Source organism: Eubalaena glacialis, chromosome 1 (assembly GCF_028564815.1).
Source record: "Eubalaena glacialis isolate mEubGla1 chromosome 1, mEubGla1.1.hap2.+ XY, whole genome shotgun sequence".
Classification (NCBI taxonomy): domain Eukaryota; kingdom Metazoa; phylum Chordata; class Mammalia; order Artiodactyla; family Balaenidae; genus Eubalaena; species Eubalaena glacialis.
The window spans coordinates 31435631-31460343 of record NC_083716.1 but is presented as its reverse complement, the minus strand read 5'-3'; the positions used below and the strand labels follow the sequence as shown (position 1 = coordinate 31460343).

Below are 24713 nucleotides of genomic sequence, written 5' to 3'. Positions count from 1 at the left end.
GGGCTGAAGGGCATGTGGCCACTTGACTCATTTAGGTAAGTAACCTACTGGCCTCTCCAGACTCCTGAGCTTACAACCCTATTTTAACCTGTTTTCTGTCCTGTACCTGGTTCATTACATTTCCTCCCAAATCCCTCATTGCTTTGAAGGCACTGCAGTTACCATCACTGCCCACTTTCAAGGTGACCGTGTGCTGTTAAGGTGTGGCATATGTGACCGTCACCACGAGCGGGAAATCAGTTTATGGTCCTGCATCAGAGGAGGGCCAGCGGGGTCCCCTTGGTGTCAGGGAGCTTGCCCAGCCTCACTGCCAGGGCCTGGCCTCACCAAGACACTGAGGTCACACGTCCTACAAAGCTCAATTTGAGTGCAGTTCTGTGGTCTGAAGTCATAGTAGAACCACTGTAGAAGTATGTTTGCCTCCTTTCTCCACTGATCCCTAAGAACCACTGTTCTGGTGCCTGACAGGTCAACCTTACAGGACAGTTGGAGAAGCCACACTCCTCTAATCTGTTGCCCTGACGCTCTAAAACCTTCAGAGCCATGTTAAATATGGGCATGGCTCTGTACACAAACTTACAAAACGTGGGTGTGACTCTTGAAGAGAAGTGAGGATGGACAGCCTCCCCAGATCCGTGTGTGCTGTGCCGTGTCAGGCTCTGTTCTCACACTGACATCCCCAGGGAGCTATGACTAAGCCACCCCCCACACCTCCCCTTCCTTCTTCAGGAGGAACAGGCCTCCTTTGCCACTTCAGGAAGGCTAGAGAGTTCCAAGGGCAGATACCCTACATGTGCTGTGTCTGGGCTCCATGCCTGGATTGTGGCTGGTGTATGGGCAGCCCAGAAACTCTCGCCCATGCGAGGGTGTGTGTCAGCAGCCCTGGGCTCATCCTTGATGCAGAAAAAGAGATCAACAAAGGCAGAACCTGAGTGAATCAATTTCATGTTCACAGGAAGACAACAGACAATATCCAACATGTTCTAAAATAACACGTCTCAGGACAGGGCAGGTGTGGCTCCCCCAGGGGCTTGTTCTAAACCAGTCTCTTTAAAAGAGTGATCCAAACAAGACTACAGAACCCCCCACCCCAAACCAAACCAAATGTCACAACTACATAGCATCTGAAAAGCGAAGCAAGACACTGGATGTTGACTTTAACATATAAAAATACTATAACAAAATGAAATACAAATATATATTAGAATCTGTTAAGTATTCTGTGTAAAGAGATACTTTCCTGGTTAGGCTAACAGCAGGCGAAGAAGAGACAAAGTACAGCCTTTTCCATTTCCTGACACCTGCACAGGGAGCCAAGGCCACTGTCGCCTGCAGTGCTGCCAAAGCAGCAGCAACTTTGGGTCTTGCCCTGCTTATGTCTCTTCAGTGGAATCAGCCGAGGACGACATCAAAGTGAACTGGAGTCTTTACCAAAGGGGTGACAAGGTTTGGAAATGATTTCTCAGATGATTTCGTGGTAGCCTTCTTCTGGGACTCGGCAGGCCCAAACGTGAACAGGCAAGGTGTGTGGTGATCCAGTTCCTTAGCAACTTTCGGGTTGGTGGTTCAGTTGAGGAAAACTTGACCCTGGGGCGCATGGGTCTCTCGGCCCCTTGCTGCCCTCACCCTTGTGGTGCATCCCAATCTTCTGGCTCGACCAAGGGTGAGTATGGAGCTGGGCTGGGGCGCGGGGTGCTGTGGAGGGGTGGACAGGGGTGGCAGCAAGCTCACAGGGTGCTCCCTGCAAACAAACACTCCATCCTCTGCCCTCCCAAACCCATGGCACTGGGAGTGCAGGACTCCTGGCAGCCAGTACCTGTCTGCAGGTGCCCTTTCCACTTCTGCAGAGCGAAGAGGTCCTGCCAGACATCGCCCCTCAAGCCCGGGGAACGGTTTCTGCAGGTCAGTGAGGAATGGTGGTAGCCAGGGGAAGGTAAGTGTCTCAGGGTTGGCGGGTTCCAGAACCCTCTCTTCCGTGGAAGGGGCAGGCTAGCTACACTTGAGCTTTCCTTCCTACCCAGCCTGGTGCTGGCTGCTGTCCAGGCGCCCGCAGGGGCCCAGAAAGTCTAGGTAAGAGAAGGATGCTGTGCAGCCCTAGGAGAAGCCCCTCGAGGCCCAGGCTGCTGCCCATGAGTGTGAGGGGTGCTGTGGCCTTGCTCAGAGTTACAAGAAAATAGAGCCTGGCCCCTGGTGAGGGGCAGATCCAGCCTTCAGGACACCTCCCCAGGTGGACAGGGCAGGGTCCTCTTCCCATTACAGGGGGCCCAGGACTCAAACTCACTGGCCTGAGTCCCAGGGTAGTGGAACACGCCAGGCACTCTCAGTCGTAGGAGGCTCCAGGATACTCAGTATCAAGGACTCCGCCTGCCGCCCCCAAGCACAAGGCCACCTCAACCCCATCACAACATACTCCCCTGACCCTGCCTTCTGTTTGCAGATGGAAGGAGCCAGGAAAGGGACATGCTCACCCTCCTTGCCCCCCAGGATCCCCCAGAGGCACACGCTCTTGGGGAGACACTGGGACAGGAGACCGTGACCTATCTTCCTTCCAGCCAGCTCGCTATTTAGGCACAAAGATCATCTTTCTGCGTGTTCATTCTGCATGGAAGAGAAGCATTTGTAGTCACACGGCAACATGTTCGATGACTCTTCAGACACTGAGTCCTTCCTTGCAAACACTTGGAGTGAGCAGCTCTGGCCTGGGCCGGTGTCTGTGGTTGGAGCCTTCACTCGCCTCAGATCCCTTCCCAGCCATCCTTCCCAAGCATCACAGGTCGCTCCTGTGATGTTCTGTGGTCAGTCGCATCTGTCCGTGAGGGGAGAACACCCGCAGTACCCAGCCCCGGTCAGGCACATGAATACTTGTTGACGTGATTAATGAAAGTAGATCTTCTAACTCATCCAGCTTCCCTCCTGGAGCCACAGTGGGAGGGTCTACATTGCTCGCCCCCATCTCCCCATTTGATAGCTGAGGAGACTGAGGCCCATGGGGAAGACGTTCGCCCAGAGTGACAGAGCCAGCGGAGGTTTCCTGATGTCTGGACCACTGTTCCCTACTGGTCTGCGGCGTGAGGTGATCTGAACCCAGTCTACATGGGAGGAGACCCCTCCTTGGCCTAGCAGCCTAGCCCAAGCCCCCTACACCCCCAAGTCCCCCTGCTAGCTAGCAGCTGATGGCTGGCTAATGGCTGAGGAAGCCCAGGACCAATGCCCCCTTGGTGGCTAGTATCTGGAGGTGGTGATGTTTATTCAGTTGGAACCAAGAACCCCTGTCCTTTTTGGTGGTGTCCCCCCCACCCTAAGCAGTCCCAGTGGTTGTTTCCTCCGCACGAGCATCCTCCTTGAAATTACAGTGCTCATCCCATAACTTTGGGATTCAGAGGTCTGGTCCTAAAACCACCTCCACCCTCTGGCCCGTTCCCAAGCAAGCAGTGGTTGCAGCACTGCCAGGCAGCCCAGGGGGCAGGGCTTGGTCCCTTCCTGGCCAGCAGGAGGGGGCCCTTCCCCTTCGCAGCCTGACCTACTGCCAGCGGACGCTGCGGCAGCAGAAGCTGAGAGCCAGGCCGGCTGCCCCAGCGCAGGCTGAGAGTACTTCAAGGTTATCTGCAGGGGGGCAAGGGGCTTCTGGGACCCGCACAGGCCACAGGCGAGAGGGAAAGGCTGGTTTGGGAAGGGGCAGTCCCATCTTCAGACCCAGGTAGCAGGCAAGGAGGAGGTGTCACTATTCTGCACTTCTTGGCCTGACCTCACGCACACATTCATTCAACAAATATTTATTAAGCGCCTACTTGTGCAAGGCACTTCCGGAGAGGGCGGGTTGCGGCCCGGGTCACGCCCACCCGCCCCGCCCCGTCCCCAGCTGCGGCGCCGTCGGCTTTAGAAAGGTGGTTCTGGCCCCCCCGCCCACGGGAGGGCCGGTCGCCCAGGCGTCGCCGTGGTGATGGCCCGCACCCCAGCCCAGCTGCCGGCCACTCGGTCTCCGCTGCGGCCGCGCCCCCTCGCCCGCCCTCTCCCCTCCCCGTCCACGCCGGGCGCTAAGCGCAGAAGGCACAGCCACACTTGGTGGGCTTCTCCACCTCCTCGGCAAAAGAGGTCCCATCGCTGCACTCAAAGGTGAACTTCCTCCGCTTCAGCCGCAGGCCCTGGCAGCAGCCCTGGCCGGGGCATGAGCCCCGGCACTCCACCCACGACAGCGGGCGCGTGGTCTGGCAGATGGCATAGCCCCTCTGGACCTGGTGAAAGTCCCGGACAGGGTCCCCCCGGCACTCGGACTCTGGATGGGACAGACACCAAGAGAAAGCCTCAGGGCACACCCATGGGCCAGCGCTGCCCCCGGGGAAGCAGGAGGAGGAGAAAAAGGAGGAGGAGGAGGGTGGGGCAGCATCCTTGGACCCCACCTCCATCCCCACCTCCTCCCTGCCAGACATGCACATGCACATGCTTCCTCCTGGGCCCACAGTGAGGTCAGTGAAAAGGAAGAACTTTCTAGCTGCCAAGGCCCCCCAGGACAGATTGGGCTCAGGGTAAGGTGGCCTCCAGAGGAGTGCAAGAGGTGGCTGGAAGCCTGGGAGGTGATGACATCAGAGAAGAAATTGGAGCCAGAGGGTATGGCCTAGGGGACCTGAAGGTGCCTGAGTTTTGGATTTCTCAGGCTCTTTCCTGCCCCCTTCAGCAGCAGTCCCTTGACCGTCTTGGTCACGTGGGCCAGGAGGACCTGGGAAGGGTCCCCAACTCTCAAACTTCCTGCTGCTCTCCAGGTCCCTAAGTGATGTGGCCAAGATGCTGTTACTCTGGTGGTCTCTTCTGTAAGGAGAGACCCCAGCCAGAAGGGGCACTTAGCCCAGATAAAGGGGCTACAGGGCAAGCTGGGCCAGGGAGAGATGGGCATCTGTCTGGGGGTGGGGCTCAGAGCCCAGAGGACTGGGGGTGCTACAGCCCAATAGCAACCCAAGGTGCAGGAGGGGAGAAGGGGCACAGAGGGGTTGCTGAGGTTGGGAAAAAGAAAAGTCAAGTCACTGAAGCACGTTGTGGGGAGGGACCCTGGAGAGGGCATGTCAGGAGGGGGGCCCCTGACCTTGCTCGCACAGCTCGCCCGAAAAGCCGGGGTTGCACACACAGTGCATCCCCTTGGTGGCTGAGGCCTGGCAGTGGCCGTGCAGGCACCGCAGGCCCCCACAGGGGTCTGCAGGTGCCCCAGCCTGGTTGCACAGGGCCCCCGAGTACCCATCCTGGCACTGGCAGCTGTAGGAAAGAGCATCTAGAGGCGTGCACTTCCCGTGGACACACCTGGAGGGACAGAGAAAAGGCACTGTGAGGACAGGCCAGAGCCAATCCAAGCCCACCCGAGGGCACCCCACACCCCCAGCCTTGGGCTTCACAGGGTCTTATTCTGTTCCCAAAATTGAAACAAAGGGAGCAAAATGTGATTGTTTGTCCCTAGGGTCCTTTTCCTGTTAATAAAAACTGAAAGCCAGAAAAAATTAATAAAACCCTGTGTTAGGCCACATGTTCCAATTTTGGAGTTTAAAGACACAGTCTTTCCTCACCATGGGGAAGTGGAACTTGCAGGGAAGGGAAGGGAACCTGCAGGTGGGCAGTGGGGGAGGGCTCCCTGAGCCCAGCCCAGGCTCACTTGTGGCCATGGCAGGGGCCGTCGGCTGGCTGGTCGCAGTGCAGGCCCTCCCAGCCGGCCTCGCAGTGGCACACGGGCCCCGGTGTGGCATTGGGCTGGCAGATGCCATGCAGGCAGTAGAGCTTCCGGCAGGGCTCACAGCCTGGCACCACCCCTGGCTTCATCCTCGTCTTGGTGAAGTCCTGCAACTCGTTGTTGATGTACAGGTTTCGGATGCAACCGTGGAAGCTCGTGCCATTGAGGATCTGCCACAGGCGGAAGGCAGCCGAATTCACGTCCACTGGCATCCCTGGAGTGGAGGGGAGGGGGCAGAGCTGGGCTGAGTTAGGCTCAAACCCTGCCTGGCACCCACCTCTGAGGTCCACTGGGCATCTCTACAGTGTTCCCTCTTGCCCTCGGCATCTGTCCTTCAGTCTCTGCAACTCTGGGCCAATGTCTTTTGCCACCTTGGAGGGTCCAGACTCCTTTCCCAGAAGAAATGGAAAAGCTGCTTCCTCTGTGATCAGAGCCTGGGGGTGCCAGGCCTGGTAGCAGCCAGCTGACAAGTGATGCTCTGGGTGCCTGAGTCTGGCCGCCCTCGCCCAGGGCTCCTGCCCAGAACACCAGCTTTTACCTCCCAGAGACCCCAAAAGCAGCAAAGGACTTGGGCCCAGAACTCATGTGTACGGCACTTTGTCCCCCACTTTTGTGGTCATCCCTTCACAGCAGCCCTCTGACGTCGGAGTTGCTGAAACCCCTTCGATTTCAGTGCTCAGTGACCTGCGCTAAGCTGCACAACTAGTAAACAGCAGAGCTGGGATTAGAATCCAGGGCTCCATCCCTCACACCCTCCTGGCCGACGTCTCGGCAAGGCCCTCTGCGGCACTGAGACGGCCCCGCTGCATCTAGAAACCTGTTTCATCTAGACCTAGAAATGTTCTCGGGTGCTGGATGGGGCCATCTAGCCACAAAGCCTGTAAGCCCAGCTGGGAGATCCCCAGTTGAAGCAGGGAGTCCATGCCTGGGCCTCTGAGGAACCCGAGAATGGACCCTGAACAACTGACAAGCCCCTTCTGGCCCTAAGCCAAGAGGAAAGGTACCTACCATGCAAAAGTAAGCTGGGAAAGTCCAGGCCCCCTCCCAGGCCAGGCCTCAAGCCCAACCCACATTCCCATCCTTCTTTGTCAGTCTGGGCTGGGCAGAGAGCAGTGCGGGCTCTAGGCAAGGTGGACAATCCGCCAGCAGCTTGGCCATTCATAGGATCCTCCCCCACTGCCACCTTGGAATGTCCCCCACAGGGCAGTTCTCCTGAGCCGGGCAAGGCTCAGGCCAGAGAGCAACAGAGGCCCCATCCGGAATGTCTGTTGCTACCACCTGATGGAGTGGCCCGGGGAGGGCCAGCTGCAGCTCCACCCAGGCCAGGTCCTCACCTCCCACATAGAGGGGCGCCTCGCTGTTTAGTGTGTAGTGTTTGCCGAAGTTGTCCATGGTCATGGGGCTGCCGCCATCGATGGAGAGATTCACCATCTGGTCAAAGGTGACCAGCTCAACGGTGTGGAACTGCCCATCATTGATCGTCTCGGCACTGGAAGAAGATGAGGCGCCCCCGCCCCAGGGAATGGCCTTCAGCTGGACCCATCCCCGCCTAGGCACTTCCCCAGAAAGGCCACTGGTCCAGCAGCTGATTCCCAAGAAACCAAATATCTAACAGAGGGGACTGTGGGGACTTGGTGGCCTCTGACCTGGTCCCTCCTGCTCCCCTTTGGGCACTCTCTTAGGAAAGCTGAGAAGTTTGGGGCAGGGGTTTCCAACTAATCAGCCTCCCCTCCCCACTGAGGAGCTCCCTGTGAGGCGGTTGTGGACGGGGAAGGATGGGACCACTGCTCAGGCCCCAGGGAGCCTCGAACCCAGCATGGGGCTGGACTCGGTGGTCTGAATGCCCTTTCCGCTTGGGCAGCCCAGGTCTCTGGTAGTGCCGATAACCACCTGCTCTTGGCCCAGGAGACCCCTCCCTGGCAGTCCCCCAGCCCTTGAGGGCAGCTGGTGGGCCTGAAGAAGCCCTCCCTACCTGTAGATGGCAGAGCTGGGGTAGCTGCCCGGGTCGTAGCTGACACGTACATGGCCCTGGTACAGCTCTACTGCAATGTGGTCGTCGTCCCCATTGTACAGCAGGATCCCATTGTCCTCTGCTGTGGAGACCTATGGCAACGGCACTTTCTCTCCCACCCCACCCCACGCAGCAGCAGCACAGGCTGGCGGGTGGGGCAGACGGAGGCACGATTAACAGAGAAATGTGTGCAGAACTGTCCTCCCCTGCCTCCCCAAGGGAAACATCCTCCAGGGGGCGCTGTCCCAGGCTGGCAGCCCCACCCCCCCCCCCCACTCAAATTCCATCCACAGCCAGTCTGGCCAGGGCCAGGCAGGGGAGGGCAGATGGGCCAGCTGAGGCCTGAAAACTCTGTGCCAGGAGGTAAGACAGCTTGGGACCACCTGCCCAGAGAGGACGGTTAGACAGGATGTGGGGTATCCTGTTCTGTGGGCCTCAGGGAGCTGCCTTGGGGCCAGGACGGGACCTACAGAGGACAGACTCAGGAAGACTCTCCAACAGCCAGAGCCACCCAAACCTGGAAGGTAGCACCTGTCACTGGAGCCATGCGAGCAAAAGCTGGAGCTGTGCCTTGGGAGGGAGATGCCTCTATGATGCTGTGGGAGCCATGATCTTTTTTTCCTGCCTTGTTCCTCTCCTGGTAAAGACCCTGACCCCCTGGTCTGTAGAGCTGGCACATGGCCCAGTCTGGACCATGGCACCCCATCTCCCTGGACTCAGTAGTTGGTCCAGGGATGGGCATGTGACCTGAGGCAGGCCAATCAGAGATCTTCTCCGATCCGAGGTTGCTGACTGTTGTCCAACTAGAGCTATGGGGAAGAGCCTGCGGTGGGGATAGCGGGATAAACTGAGCCTCTCCAAGGATGTGCCTGAGGCAATGGCTGGGCAGGGTTTTGGTGAGTTTTATTTTGTTGAGCAGTTAGGCTAGCTGTGGTCTTGCTGTGTGGACAGTGTAGTGGATAGAATTTATGAGAGGTGATCAAGGGAAGGAGAGCAGAGTGGGCATGTTTGAGAGGCTGAAAGGTTCTGAGAAAAAAGAATGAGAAGAGGACAAATAAAGGAGAGAAGAAAGATGTGGCAGTTGGGATAAGGAATGGAATTTGGGGAAAAGAAAGGGATGGCTAAAGAGGAGTTTAATTTTTTTTCATGTGAAGTGCAATGCAATCCGCTGTCCCTCCCCAAGAAATATTTAGCAAACAATGCTGCTGAAGTAGAACTTGCTTCTTTTTCCCTCAACATAATGATGTTCTGAGATGGAATTCAAGACATGAAATGGAAAATAAGGGCTCCCAGCGCTAGCTGTGGCCGTGTTCCAGCCACGTGGAGAAAGCCAGTCTGCAGCATTGGAGGCTGAAGCTGAGGGGAGTCTTTGAGACAAGAGATGGTGGGAGAGGATCCTGGTAAGTTTGGTTTTGCGGATCCAGTCACCCATGAGACCACCTCCACCCCTGCCCTTCCCTGAGACTGGTTTTGTGACCCAATAACCTTTCCGACTGTGCTTAAACTAGCTCAAGCTGAGATCCTGATACCCACATCCAAAGAGTTTTGACTAACACAGGGTGCTCCCAGCTGTCCTGATACTCTGACCTGAGGCCAGGGTCCCCTGCTGCCGGACCACCCTCTGTGACGGGCGCCCTGGGCACGCACCTGCAGTGTGATGTTGGCCCGTGGCCAGTTCTGCAGGTCGGTGAACTGTAGGTAAGTGTCCCGATCCACGAAGTTGACACTGAGCAACTTCTCACACTCGGGGCCGCCAAAGCCCGGGAGGCACTGGCACACAGGCTGGCTGCCCTGGTCCACACAGTTGGCCCCGTTCTGGCACTCAGTCCCCTCACAGGGGCTCCTGGGGGCAGGCGGGCGGGGAGGGGTCTCACAGAGCTGCCCACTGAGACGGAAAAGACATGGGTCAGAGAGGGCAGGGCCAAGGAGCAAGGGGTCATCTTCCTCTCCCACAGTCCTGGAGAGAAACTCACTAAACATCTTGGGACACTGTTGCTTTAAAGTAACAGAAGATGCTCCTAATGAACACTTTCCCTAAGAGAATTAAGAGCCAGAAAGATGCTGAGGAACAAGGTGAGAAACAAGTGTGGTCCCTGCACCAGCAGCATCAACATCACCTGAGCACTTGTCGGAAATGGAAAGCCTATTGAACCTGGTTTTTAACAAGATCCCAGGTGACTTGTGTGCCCGTTAGTTTTAAGAAGCACTCATGTCAGCAAACTCTGCTAGCAAGTTTTACTACACCCATTTCACAGAAAAGAAAGCTGAGACTTAAGAGACAAACAAAAGAGAGAAGACTCTGTAGCACCAAATATTCACAACAGCCAAAAAGAGGAAACAAGCCAAATGTCTATCAGCAATGAATGGATAAACAAATGTGGTATATCCATACACTGGAATATTATTCAGCCATAACAAGGAATGAAGTTCTGATACACGCTACCACATGGATGAACCTCTAAAACATGATGCTAAGTGAAAGCCGGTCACAAAGGACCACAGATTGTATGATTCCATTTATATGAAATATTCAGAATAAGCAAATCTACAGACACAGACATTAGTAGGTTAGTGGTTATCTAGAGCTGGGATGGAGGGGCATTGTGGTGACAGATAAGAGTGTGGAGTTTCTTTGGGGTAATGAAGTGTTCTAAAATTGTTTGTTGGTAATGGATGTACAACTCTGAGAATATATGAAAAGCCACTGATTATACACTTTAACTGGGTGAATTATATAGCATATGAATTATATCTCAATAAAATTGTTCTTTAAAAGAAGACACAAGCAGAGCATGGGAGGTGGGTGACCGGAAGGAGGGCAGATGCCCTCCCCTCGCAGCCTCCCAGAGAGACCAAGATGCAAAAGTAAATGACCTTTAATACAGGGCATGTCTTCAGGGGTTCACTGGGCAGGTGATGGGGCACTGCCCAGTAATCTATACCCACCTCCCGCTCCCTGTGCCAATCAGAGTAGGGACCCTCTGCCTGTGCTCTGAGCTGCTGATTAACTTTCCCCAGACCACACAGATGGTGACTGGCATAGCCACGGTGAAAGCTCCCAGGGTGCCTCCTGCCAGTCCCAGAGCTGACAGCTAAGAGGAGTCAGTCGCTCATGGTGCCTCCTGGGGCCGCTCACCTGTAACCCTCAGCACAGAGGCAGGAGTAGCTGTTGACTCCATCCACGCACCGGGCCCCATTCTGGCAGCGGTGGTCCTCGCAGTCATCCCGGTTCTCCGTGCAGTTGTCACCCGCATAACCAGGTGCACACTCACACCTGGGGTGGGCGGGGGGGGTGGGTCAACAGCCCCACACACAGCCCAGAGCTCGGCCAGGAGCCTGTGCGGCCCCAGGGCTGTGTGTGTGTGGCAGACAGCCTCATGGCCCTGGGGGTCTGTGGGGTCCCCCAGGAGGTCACACGGGGCCCTAGATGTCAAGATGCCCCCACCCGTCCTGAGACCGTTTTCTAGTCCAGGAAGGGAGCTTATGTGGGCTGCAGGCAGGGGAGGGGGCTGCTCTGGGCTGGGAGGGTGGACACCCAGGAGCTGGAGGAGATGGACGCTTGTGGTGGAGGACCACCCTTAGTACCAAGAGCACATCCAAGGTCAACCTTCAGCCCCTTCTCAACCTGCCCAGCTGCCCCCCGCCCCCTCCCCACCCCCAGCCAGTGTATGGCTCTGAGTCACATGGGGCTCATCCATCCCTCTTCCCCAGCCTCCCAACTGCACCGGCCCAGCCTCCCAGGCCTCAGACGCTAGTGCCCGCCTCCCCACAGCCTCCTGACTCCAGGCCAGGCCCCAGCTTCCCGGCTCACACTGTGGCCCACTGCTCGCCTGAGTCAGTCCATTTCTGCCAATTATTTGCCTATCAAATAAAGAGCACGCTCGTCCACCCCTGTTCGGTCGCAGCCCTGCCAGATGCTCCCCACCCGGCTCCCCCCATAACAAGCCACCCCGCGGTCAGACCTGTTTCCACAGGCAGCAACCCGCACCTCGCTACACGTCTCTGCCTTCACACCTGTTGATTCTGGAATACCCTCTTCTCTCTCCCTGCCTCGGTCCAGCCAGGCCAGTACCTCATCTCCTCCAGGAAGCCTCCGGTGAACACCCCTTGCCGGAAACCCTTCCAAACTACAAACTGCGAACTCCACGGCTCAACCACACAACCTGGCAGGTAGGTGCTCCTGCCTGATTTTTTAATTCATTCCCAGTGTTTTTCAAGAGGTAAGAAATACCTTTGTACCCGGTAAACACACACATACACACACACACACACACACAGCCCGCTGCAATCAGTTTCATGCCAAAATACTTATCCTTACTATATAAAAGGGCATGACGCTCTCTGATATTTTCTGTTGTTTTTTTTTAACGTTAACCTTGATCACCCAACTGATCACAATCTATTACTGAGTCTTGAGCTGCAGTCTGAAAAATGTTACAGTAGCTAAGCATCCTCAGCCTCATTCACTGTCATTCCCTTATCCATTCATCCAGTGAGTGTGTACTGAATACTTGCTGGGTTCCAGGTGCAACACCAGGCACAGCTGAGTGTCTGTCAGTTCCGTCCTTCCTCCAAGACAGGAAGGTGAGTGAAGGTGCACTACACGCCCACCAAGCGCTCCTTCTCTGGGGCGTGAAGGACCCTCTGAGCAGTGTCCAACCGGACAACGTGCAGTCCTGCTTTGTTCCGCCCTCTGAGGCCCAGCCCCTCTGAGGAGCGTGCACGCCACCTGCTCTGCCACTGCTCCTTGGTCTGCTGCGCCCACCCCACCCGGCAGCTCAGCCAGCAGTGCAGCGTCTGTCCACCATTCGGATGGAGGCTCCTGTGCGGCCCCTTGATCTAGGATCTGGGCCTCAGTGTCCCCCGGCTCTCACTTCCTGCCCAGGAGGCTCTGGCAGCTCCTGCTGGACTGAGTCCCTGGGGGACTCCATCCCCTACCTCTGCCCGAGCAGCTGCGGTTGGGTCCCTCAGCCACAGACCTGAAGAAGACCTGACCACAGTGCTGCCCTGACTGCTGGAACAGGGTCCCAGAAATGAGACTATGTTTGCAGAACTGCAGATGGGAGCAACACCTTAAAAACCCCGTGACCTTCACATCACAGTCTTCCAGTGACAAAGCACTTCCACATATGCCAGTAACAATGATGGTGACAACAGTCAAGGACCCCTTATCCAACCCTCCTGAAGCCAGACAGGTTTTGAAATTCAGAACGTTTTGGATTTGGGAAAGGTAATACAACGCCTATAACTGTATATTATGTAACGTGCCAATTGGATCTGGGGCAGCCCCTTAACTAAACATGTTCACATTCTGCTGCAAAATCTACACATATTCCCACTACATGGGATGAATGGTGACTGTAAGTAGCTTCATATCAGTGCAGGTCAGCTTTTAATACCAAATACATTGATCGGATCAGATTTTGCTAGCAGATGGCTTTTGGTTTTCAGAGTTTTGTGCATTTTGTAATTGGCGATGAGAAATTGTGGACCTGCAACAGTTCTCTACTGAGCACTTTTCAAATGTCAGACATGGAGGTAAGTGCTTTTCACGCATTTGCTTATCTAATCCTTACAACCACCCCAGGAGGAAGCTACTGGTGCACCCAGTTTGCAGATGAGAAAATTGAGGCTCAGAGTGGTCAAGCCACCCATTCCGGGTCGTGATGTAAACCCAGGTCTGTCGGACTAAAACTACCACCACCCTGCCCCTGGCACTGACTGGCAGGAACTGAACAGCCAAGACCAAACCCACCTGACAGGTGAGGAAACAGGCTGGGGAGGGCAGAGGAGAGGTGACGCGGGGGCCCATGCCCTTCCCTGGCCTTAGAAATGGGCAACACTGACCTGGGCCCGTCTGGGGTGCCCACACACTGGGCCTCGTGCTGACACGGGTTCAAATCCGAGGAGCAGAAGTCCACCAGCTGCTCACAGGCCGCTCCTGGGGGAAGAATGGGGGAGAGGCAGGAGAGAAGCTGCCCCCTGTGCTCCGCCAGGCAGCCGGGCCAGCAGAAACTTCCTGCAGACACTGAGGCAGGGTCCCAGCCCTTCCGCCCATGGGACAGGGGCTCAGGGCACGAGCACCGGCCCCCACCTCCCCGCAGAGGCTCGAACCCCGCCATGCTTACCCGAGTACTGCAGGGGGCACTGGCAGGTGTAGCTGCCCATGCCGTCCACACAGGTGCCCCCGTTGGCACATGAGTGTTCCACACAGTCATCCGTGTTTACCCCACACGTCGGTCCTTCAAAGCCGGAGGGGCAGGAGCACCTGTGGGGAGCAGGGGAGGAGGGAGAGGCGTGTGGGCCCACGGGCAGGGCGGCAGCCTTCCTGAGGCACTGATGGAAGCCTGTGGCCAACGGTCAATAGCATCATCCTGGAGTTTTGGTCCCTACTCTGGGTCAAGCCCTGTTAGATGCTGGGGGTTAGAGGTGACCAAGACCAGCCCTGTGCTCCTGTGCTCATGAGATCACTCACAGTCTAGCAGGGGAGACGACGAGGAGACTCGCAACCAAAGGAGAGACAGTGAGTATCAGAACGGTGCGCAACTGAGGCTGGGGAGGGTGGACAAAGGGGCAGAGGACACCTAGCTCCTCCCTGGAGGGAGTGGTCAGGGCAGGCTTCCTGGAGGAGGTGATGAGTTAGCCAAGGACTCTGACAGGGGAGAAGACGAAGGGGAGGGAAGGCGGTGGGAGTAAAAGCCTGGGGGAGAGAGAGCCTTACAGCCCATCCTTCAGAGGGTACCTGCTCATCTAAATATTTCAGGGCTTGGGGAGCACATACTTCAGGGATGGGGTGAGAACAGGACTGGTGGTAAGCAGGAGTCAGGTCTCGGAGAGCCCTGGAGATCAGCGATCTTCAAACTGGGGTACACTTCCCCCTGGGACAACTGTGGTTTTCCAAGGGTTTGTGGGTCAGAGAGGTCTGAGAAATTAATTTCCACATCTTCATGTTGTGCACGGAACTCCCCCCTTAACTGACCTGCCCCGGAGCTCCAGAAAGGTGCACGCGCACCTCTTCCAGCACGAGGCCAAGGTGGGCTGTGCCTGGGGCCTAAGATCCTTGGGTGCCAAATAAAGGGACAATTAGGAATATTGATGTTTCCAAAGTGAATGAACAAACCCTTCTGCAAGTCACGAGGTTTCTAGTTCTGTGCATTAAAAAATAATTGAGGGAAGACCTCATGAAACTGTCAGCTGACAGAGCATTAAAAATAATTTTTGATGACAGATCACTTGGGGTTTTTAGCATATAAACTTGGCAGGGTTTCAAGTAATTGAGTGACATGGCTATAATAAAATTCCTAATCTCATTGGTTTATTTATGTGAACAAACTTTCTCAGCATTTATAGCTACACACACACACACGTATTTTTTTTAAGGGAATAGATTGGCTGCTAAGCCCTCTCACATTCTATAATATTCACCTCTGGACACATAAACCAATTAGGAGAAGAAAAGAAAACACACACACACACACAAACAAAAGCTCCATCTATCTCATTAAGAGATACAGTCTAATAAAATTTTCCTTTTACGTGTAATAATTATCAAATTTTGGAAAACAGTTATGTTGTTCTGATCAATTGTATATTATTGATCATTGTAATGATAACTCAATGCAAAAGAAACTTTTAATTAGAGGTTTATGGTGACAAGAAATAGTAAAAAACTTTAAATTTAAACTTATATACCCATTTTGGTGGTAGGAAAGTATGGCAGGGTGCTCAAGGAAAGTCTCTAGTATGAAAACAGATTACATTAGAAGAAAAATGGGGGGCAGGTGAGGGGAGTAAAACAGAAATATTAGTTTGAGTAGAAACGAGAATGATGCAAGATGTTGCAGCTGTTCAAGAGGAGTTCCTTCACGTGATTTTAAAATGATTTTTCCCTGGAGAATAATAAAAGAGTGATTTAAAGAGTCATAGCTTTAATTTTAAATGTTAATAATATGTACAGCGTTCTGGAAATGACCTTCTTTGCAATGAAAAATTAAACTTACCATGAAGATTTTTAGCTGTCACTTAAGAATGTGAGGCAGTTTGTAGTTTTAAAAATTCGTTTGCGGCGGGGCGGGGGTGTGAACAAGAAGATGTGAAGCCTACTGTTGCAGCCTGTGTCCTGGAGTTTAATTCCGCCTGCAAGGTGGTGGCGGATCTCAGCTAAGTCCCCTCTGGCGGGGTTCGGGGGGACAACTGAGGAGGCCCTTGTAAGCCTTAGGTTTGAGGGGTTACTCAGGGAGGCACCTCTTTCGACCAAAAGGGTCCTTCTCACAGCGCCCCCTCAATCTGCAGGCATGCCAAGTGTGAGGGTCTACTCCCAGCTGCACCCCTCCCGGCCTAGCAGGGAGAGTTCCTAGGTGCGTCCTCTCAGCCGCCCTCTCCGTAGACACGCCCCCTAGTAGTCTAGCCAATGAGGAGGGGGCTTTGATGGAGCCGCTGCGGAAGCCCAGAGGAGCACAGAGCCTATTGTAAGGACGCCGTTTCCAAGGCGACACCTGCCGAGAGGCCATTTAGTGTTTTGTTTTTTACAGCTGGTAATTTGGGTTTGCAGAGACAGGTTTGGCCATTTCTGCCAGTAGATTCAACATCATTTTCTGAAGAGTCAATTTGCTCAGCTGGCAATTTATCTTCAGCAACTAAATACTATGTGCTCCTCAGAAAAGCTCTGGGTGCAGGAGAGCTCTGGGAAGCTGGGGGGCTCGTTGAGAGGCTCTGGGGGGAGCAGGGTGAGTGGGGGGCTTGAGTGGCCATGTCAGCACTGGGAGGACTTGCGAGATGAGCTGTGGAGGACAGTGGGAAACCGATGCCCGTGGTGCGACCAGAGTGACCCATGAGCTGGTGGGGGAGGCCCCCGGAGGGCGTGACCAGGACTTGCTCCACCTCCGGGCAGGACTCCCCACCCCTGTCCTGGGGGCTCGGGGTGGACGCCTGATCCGGAGCAGCTGGCTGAGGGCCCTGCCTTCAGGCAACACTGGCCCAGCAAGCAGGTGGATGGCTTCAATTGGAGGCCTTGGGGGTTAATGGAGATTACAGGAGTTTAAAACACCCCCAAGCTGCCTCTTGGCACTGCCGCTGCATATGCCCTAGGCTATGGACTCCCAGTGCCACAGAAGGACTCTCCTGGCACCTGGCAAGAGCAGGCAGAAGCCTGGAGCAGGAGCTCCAAGCCCCAGCCCCACTGCTGCCTGCTGTGTGACCTGGGCAGCCTCTAGTCTCTGTGCTTTCACTGCCTCTGGGCAGCGCAGGCGTGGCCTGGGTGGACACGGAGAGGCCTCTGGCTGCCATTTGGAGTGAGTGGCTATTCCCCCTGGGCCTCTCCCTCATCTCCCAGAGCTCAAAGGGCCTGGGCCATCCCATTCGGAGGAGGAAGGCTCCGAGGCTTGGGTGCTGGATCCCATTAGCACTACACCCACCACGTTCCAGCACCCACACCCCCCCGCCGCCCCCCCCCTCCCCGGCAACTCACGTGAAGCCGGCATCCTCGCCCTCCTGCGAGTGGCAGGTCCCGCCATTTCCACAGGGGCTGCTGGAACAGCTGTCCAGGGACACCTCGCAGTCTCGGCCCTGGGGAAGAAGTCAGCGATGGGGACCCCAGGAAGACCCAGGGGCCAGTGAGCCAACAGGGACAGCCGGCCCCTCAGCAGCTCGGCCTGCCGGTCCCAGGGGTTCCTTGTTCTCTCATCCACATGTTAGGTCATGGATGAAATGCTCGCTTGGGCCCCTGCTCTGAGCTCACCCTGGGCCCTGAGGGCTGAGTGGCCAACAGACAGCCCCAGCCCTGCCCTACTGCGCCCTCGAGCAGCCCTCCGCCTCCAGCCTCAGCCTGCACTCACCTTATAGCCGCTGGGGCAGGCACACCTGTACACCCCAAGGGGGTCGTTATGGCAGGTGCCCCGGTTCTGGCATGGGCTGGACAAGCAGGGATCGCACTTGGCCTGGACAGCCAGGGTGGGCGGACCTGAGGCAAGGTGGGAGTGGTGTTAGCACAGGGAGGGGGTGGGGGGACAGGGCTGGGCATAGAGCCCCGTGGCCCCCGGCCCGGAATCCTGGCACCGCAGGGACGGGTGCGCGAAGCCCTCTCCCCAAGGAGCTGTTTGCCCCTCCCGGTGTTCCCTCTGGATCGTGCGCACCCCCCTTTCACAGTACACCTCTCCAGCCTCTGGACCCTCCTCTGTGAAATGGAGCTAAAAACAGCCCCTGCCTCATGGGGCTGGAAGGACTAAATGAGATAATCCGAAAAAGGGGCTTCAGGGGAGACCCCATGTGGCGGTCAGGGCAGGGCCATCGGTGTGACAGCATCATGGTCACCATTACTGACATCGGCTGATGTTTTCTCCATCCCCTCACACCCTTCTGAGGCAACCACCCCCAGCCCTGTCACCTGCTGGCCTGGACAGCAAGGGCGGCCACCCCAGCAGGGAGGAGACTTGGCTCTGAGAGGAGGCCACACTTAGGAGAAAAAAGGTCCATGGCCTTGAACTTGTTTCTCTCCAAGGCTGAATAGGGAAGGTCCCTTTCCCGTCACCTCTCCGGCTACAGGCATGACCTTCTCCAGCCCCTCCAGGACTCACTGGTGGCCCTTCCTTGAACTTGGAGGCGGGGGAGGAGCCGGCAGCCAGGCTGCCTGGGGTGCCACCTAGGAGGAGCATTGGGGCCTCACAAGAATAAATAGTAACACCAGCCAGTTAAGTCAGGTTTCCACTTAAAACTCCTTCTAGAAGTAGAGAAACACTGGTTCCTGAAGAGGCATGAGCATGACTAGAAGGAGAAACAATTTCTAGTAATAACTGCAGGCGAGCACGAGGGGACTCCTCAGGTACACGTGGGGCTCTGTTGATCCAGGTGCTGGTTACCTGGATGGGTTCAATTTGTGAAAATTCAGCGAGCCATTCATTTACGATCTGTACTTTCCTGTTATGCATGTTATATTCCAATAAAAAATTTTTTAAAAACACAGACAAAAACCTTTCACCAGTACCAATCCCACCCCATTAAATAAATACTGAGCAAACGTTTCAACATACATTGGCCTGCTCCCAACAGCCAACAGCCAAGCCACAGATCGGCCCCTCTGAAGGGTTACTCCCGTGACAGCATCCTGCACACAGGGTGGCCCGCGGCCTCCTCATTAACCCCTGGCTGTCAGCTTCATTTTCGCTGGTGGTCTGTGAGCTTGCAGAGGGCAGGAGTCGTGCCCCACGGCCTCCCGTGCCCTCCCACAGCTGTCCCCCTGCACACAAAGCTAGGCCGGGGGCAGCCACTCGGCCACCTCCTTGTGCTCAGCAGGGTTCCCCGGGCTTGGGCTGTCAATCAGTCAATCAGTCCCTGAACGAGTATTTACAGATGCCCAGGGTGAGGCCTCCAATCACACTCAGGCCTTGTATTTCCGCAAGTGTCAGGAGAGTGGCAGCTGGGTCCAGTGGCTCAGGCGTTTAAGCTAATTGCTGAGCACAATTCCGACCAAAGGGAGGCCTGAGTGCTTGTACTGCTGAGAGGCTTGGAGCTTCCAGAAACACTGCTATTTTTATTTTCCTTCCATAACCCCAGGAAGGGATTAGAGCCCTTACGGCCTGAGATTTTCCGCCTGGCTTTCTTTTGTTCGTTGTATGGCAGGACAAGAGGGCAGCAATGCTAACAAGCAGCAGGGGCCTCATTCCTGCCACCTGTTCCCCACCCAGCCGGTCACCTCGGGGACACAGGAGTGTCTGGAAGGCTCTGCCAGGGTTGGAGGGGGAAGCAGGAGGTGGGGGAAAGCAACCCGGTACCCACCATCCCCTCTCGTGCTCCTGGGCTCACCTCGGCATTCAAACTTCTTGGCAGGCGTGGTGAGGAGCAGCTTGCCCTCCATATCCGGGGGCCCGGCACAGCGGGCAATGCCAGGTTCCTTGTAGCCTGTCTTCACCCAGCTGGACAACCAGCGCAGGTGGCAGTCACAGTACAGGGGGTTGGCACCAATGGCCCTGGGTCAGAGAGTGGAGAGAAGCAGGCATTATGGCTTCATGGGGTCCTTCGCCCACTGGGTACCCAGGGTGCCCGGCATTATGCCAGGAGCCGGCAAAAGCCTAACAGCCCCCATTACATGAGCACTTACTGTGTAGGCAGTAGAGTTTTAAGCACTCCTTATCTGTTATCTTGCTTAGTCCTCATCACACCCTACTATCTCCATTTTATATGTTGAAACTGAGACTCATAAAGGTGGAGGCACTTGCCCAAGATGCACAGAGAAAGTGGGGAAGTAGGATCTGAACTCGTGCTGTTGAGGCCAGAGCCTCTGACTGCACTGCCTCCAGAGTGCACTGGGGAGAAAGGAACCGAGATTTGCTGCTGTGATGAAACAGCTGCTTCTCCCAAGTCAGTGCATCTAATTCTCTCATCAGCCCCACAGTGTAAGTTTTCTCTTCTCCATCTCAAAGATGTGGGAACTGAGCCTCATGTGGAATAAGTAATTTCCTGGGGTCACACAACCAGTGAAGGGAAGCCCCCAGATCCAGAACCCAGCGCTGTCTGACGCTGAAGCCTATACTCTTTAATTTTTCTTTTCATTTTCAGTTAAACAAGAGGCACATGAATGCATTCTCATTGTAAACCATTTTCAGACCCGGCACACAATAGTCTCCACCTTACACAACACTGTGAATGTCCTCAATGCCACTGAAGTATACCCATTAAAACGGTTAATTTTATATTCCGTGAATTTCACCTCAATTTTTTTTTTTAAAGGCACATTCCTATGTTACTGATGGGAATGCAAGATGGTATAACTCCTACGGAGGCGGATTTTATGATATCTATCTAAGCAATGCAGTTGCCTTTTGACCCAGCAATTCTGCTTCTGGGAGTTTATCTCACAGATGTGCCTGCACAAGTGTGTAAAGGCATCTCTGCAATGGTATTGATCGCAGCATTGTTTGTAACAGAAAGACTGGAAACCTCATGTGTTCATCAGTGGGGGAGTGGTTAAGTAAACTACAGTACATCCACATTTCAGGAAAGTCTACACCACTGTCCCTGCCAACCACGGGACCCATGATCACATGGTCACCACACTCAGCACGTAGCCTTCCAATCCTTTCCCATATTTACACATACAGTTCTTCGTGAGGAAGAGATTACATCCCTCCAGTACACATCGTTTCTGAGCAGCCTGCTTCTTGTCACTAAACAGCATGTCTTGGAGACTTTTCCAGGTCAGCAATATGGATCCACCTCATTTTATCAAACTGCTTCATAGCATCCCAAAGAATGGACACTTCATAGCTTTTGCTGCCAGACATTCTGGTTGTTTCCAAGGTGAGTGAACACTCTGTTCATGCCTCTTTGTGAGGAGCGAGCATTTCTCTAGAACAGATGCCTAGAAGGAGGATTCAAGTCGCAGAGGAAGTGCATGGAAAATGTTAACAGCCGCCCTCCAAAAAAGGCTGTATGGACTTACACTCGCCTGCAGTGTAGGGCTGTGCCTGCTCCCTCACATCCCCGCCCCGACGCTGACACTGTGCGCCGCCAACCACTTAGGCTTTGACCGATCCGGTGGGCAAGCTCATAATCTTCTCATTAAACCACAGTGAGAGATTCAGAGATGAACTAGGCATGGATTTGGGGGAACGAAGGGGCCAGCGGTCTTTGAGCCAGCAAATAGAAAAACCAGAGCCTTGTGCCTGAAGTTCATTTATATCAACATTATGGTGAAAACATAAGGCTGTATATTGCTCGTGAGAAAGGGCACATTTATTAAGTACCAATGGATGCGCTGCCATTTTCCACCTGTGTCTGGGCAATACAGAGGAAGTGGTTCCCCTGGAGATGTGTTGGGTCTGATGAAAGCAGCAGCAACTCCGAGCAGGAATTCCCCCAGATAGCCCAGCTGATGACGGCCGATCTTATAAAGCAGGCTCAACAGTCTTGGACTCCGGCCCCCAGCGCAGCTGCCACTGCCCGGGTGACCTTGAGCAGCTCACTTAACATCTCTGGGGCTCACTTTATGATTCGATAAAGAGCCTGCAATCTGGAAGGGGAAGAAAGACAAGCACATATAACCTGAAATGGGCGCCGAGGGAATAATGCAGCTTGGAAAAGAAAGCCGATTCAACCTCCACGTGTATTTCATTTTTTCTGTCCTGATTTGCTGACAGCATCCGTCCTGGTTAATGGGACAGGGAATACACCTTCCTCTTTTCCCTGAACATTACCAGGGCTTCTCAGAGGTAGAGGAAGCTCAGACGCTTTGATTTTTTGAAGCTTCATTGTGTTAAAAAAAAAAAAGACTTTATAAAAATAACAGGAATACAAAACAGTGGTATGTTTAAAATGTCTACATTCACCAGACTAATATTTTTAACATAAAAAGTATGAGGTAATGTAATTATGTTATTCAAAAGATAAATACAGAATTTTTTTGAAAGAAGGTTTTGTAGCACACTGCAGGAGTGTGGTCTGCTAATGAGCCACAAGTTGAGAGTTTATTATGAAGGGTTTCTTCTCTCCATCTTGTAGCTCATTTAGAGAAAATGCCCAAAAGACTAAATCTGAAGCCACTGTGAATATGAAGGCCCTTGACACGTCTTAGGATGTCACAATTCCCAATTCCTGCATAAATTCCCCCCATAAATGTCAATAAAGTTGCACCTCAAATGTAAGTGTCCCTTTCCGACTCAATATAAAAAATAATAATAGAGAATAATAAAAACTACCAAAGTCACATACAAAGCTATTCAAAACTATGCCTTCTGGCTTGACCAACACATGCTTTACTTGTCGCTGTATAGAGCAGACGGCGAGCGACTCCTGAATTCAACATTTCAAGCTTTAATTTCTCCAAAGGCAGGGTTTTTGTGGCTACTTCATTAGTTCAAGTAGTTCACTTTCACCTGGATTCCATTTTTCCCAACAAAAACTGCTGTGAACTCAATGGGGAGTGGAGAGCCACAGGCCCTGCTGAGACCAGTGGTGAGGACAGCGCCAGGCTGCTCAGCAATCCAAAAGGACCGTGGAGTCAGGTTCATCCCCCAGCAAAAGTATAAATAACCCTGTGCTGTTGATCTTTGGTATAACTTGGAAATAGTTGAAACAGTAGCTATTCGGTCTGTTCCTGCCAAGGCCCGGCTGGGCTTCTTCTATGAACGTAACCAGGACAGAAATAGATCTCCTGTGGCTGTTTCAGAGGTGCCAACTGTACAGTTTAGCATACACTAAAACTTCAAAATCTCTTCACCTGAGCTATTCCTCCTCTACCCATCCTCCTCCCAGGCAATTTATTTGTGTGCATCACCGTCTTCTTCTACTGGAATGAAGCTTCTTGAGAGCAGGAATCATGAATCCCTCACTGTGCCTGACACCAGCAGGCGTCCTGTTTTCTGAATGAACGCCTGCCTAAAAGCACGAGAAATGCACAAATCTCAGTATGAAAGCAAAAGAACTTTAAAAAGAAAAGAATCATCCATCATTCCATAAATGTAACTAATTTAATTTTCATTTATTCCCTTCTAGTTCTTGTGCTCATATATATACATCACCAAAATCAGAGTACACCGTCTTCTTTATTCTGCATTTTCTTTTTTTTTTTAATTAATTAATTTATTTATTGGCTGCATTGGGTCTTCGTTGCTGCGCGCCGGCTTTCTCTAGTTGCGGCGAGCGGGGGCTACTCTTCATTGCAGTGCGTGGGCTTCTCCTTGCGGTGGCGTCTCTTGTTGCAAAGCATGGGCTCTAGGCACGTGGGCTTCAGTAGTTGTGGCTCACGGGCTCTAGAGCACAAGCTCAGTAGTTGTGGCGCACGGACTTAGTTGCTCCGCGGGATGTAGGATCTTCCCGGACCAGGGCTTGAACCCGTGTCCCCTGCAATGGCAGGCGGATCCTTAACCACTGCACCACCAGGGAAGTCCCTATTCTGCGTTTTCATCAAATAATAAAGTACAGTGCCATAACTATTATAATTAACTACTTGCTATTCTGTCATATGGGCATACCATTATTTACCTAATTATTCCATATTTACTTTTCACACCGAATTCTTAATGAATTCAGAAATCTAGTTTTCCAACATGCAGCAGATTAGGGGCAACAAAATGTCAGATTATAGACATGAAGAATGATACTGGGGAGCCTTGGCACAGGATCTGGCACATAGTAAATATTTGCTGATGGACGGATGGATGGATGGGCGAATAGACAAATGGATGAAAGATGAGCTAACTGTAAAAGTAAATATTAAGGTAAATAGCAGCAGAGATGTGCAGGGTATCGAAGTCCCAGGCAGTGATGAGTGCTCACAATCATTATGGCATGTTAGAACTATAGTGGACCTTAGAAATAACCTGTGTACAGGTGAGGAAAGAACCTAAAGAGATGAATGAATTGTCTGAGATCCCACTGCAAGTTGATGGCAGGACAAAGACCTAACGCCACATGTCCTGATTCCTAGCCTAAAGTTCAAGGGGTTTAAATACGGTGGATCTCACCCCCTCAGCACACATGCTTGGCCCACCCCCCCCATCCTGCGTACTGCCGGTGAAGAGGAGAGGCCCAGGTCAGAGTCACAGTAGGAACAGAGGGCACCTCTGGGAGCCAGGAACACTGGATGCTAACTCTTGGGCAAACCCTGACTTGTTATACAGCCATGGGCGCCTACTTCCCTTCAGGCTGCATGTGGCCTTTGTGAAGCCCAGAGTGAATGTGGTGAGTCTATGCTATCCTTGGCCCATTCCTTGACTCCTTGTAAGTGCTCACGGAATCCTTATGGAATAATTACAACTCTTCATGCAGAGGAAATAATGGCTACATGTGTGCACAGGCACATATATTCCATCAGTATTACATGCGCACACACCTAAATACAAGCACGTGTACATTTCCCAGGCTGCTGCCTACTTCCATTGGAAACCCTGGGTATAAAGGGAATAATGTATTCATGAGGTTGCTTCATAATAATGGAAGATTTCTTCTACATAGATGCTATTTTATAGAGAAATAGGGCTTAGATGCAATTAACAAACACCTCTG

The 24713-nt window shown here is 53.6% G+C and overlaps 1 protein-coding gene across 1 annotated transcript in view; it reads right to left on the bottom strand.

Moving 5' to 3' along the window:
* Positions 1-4034: 4034 nt before the first annotated feature.
* Positions 4035-24713, bottom strand: part of SLIT1 (slit guidance ligand 1) — a 169613-nt gene continuing 148934 nt past the window's right edge. The window contains exons 26-37 of the mRNA XM_061210737.1: positions 19515-19678; positions 17552-17676; positions 17185-17282; positions 13847-13986; positions 13566-13659; positions 10855-10992; positions 9366-9603; positions 7680-7810; positions 7042-7196; positions 5633-5921; positions 5075-5286; positions 4035-4273 (exon numbers count right to left, since the gene is read on the bottom strand). Of these exons, the coding sequence (XP_061066720.1) occupies positions 4035-4273; positions 5075-5286; positions 5633-5921; positions 7042-7196; positions 7680-7810; positions 9366-9603; positions 10855-10992; positions 13566-13659; positions 13847-13986; positions 17185-17282; positions 17552-17676; positions 19515-19678 (2023 nt within the window). The remainder of the gene's footprint in view (positions 4274-5074; positions 5287-5632; positions 5922-7041; positions 7197-7679; positions 7811-9365; positions 9604-10854; positions 10993-13565; positions 13660-13846; positions 13987-17184; positions 17283-17551; positions 17677-19514; positions 19679-24713) is intronic.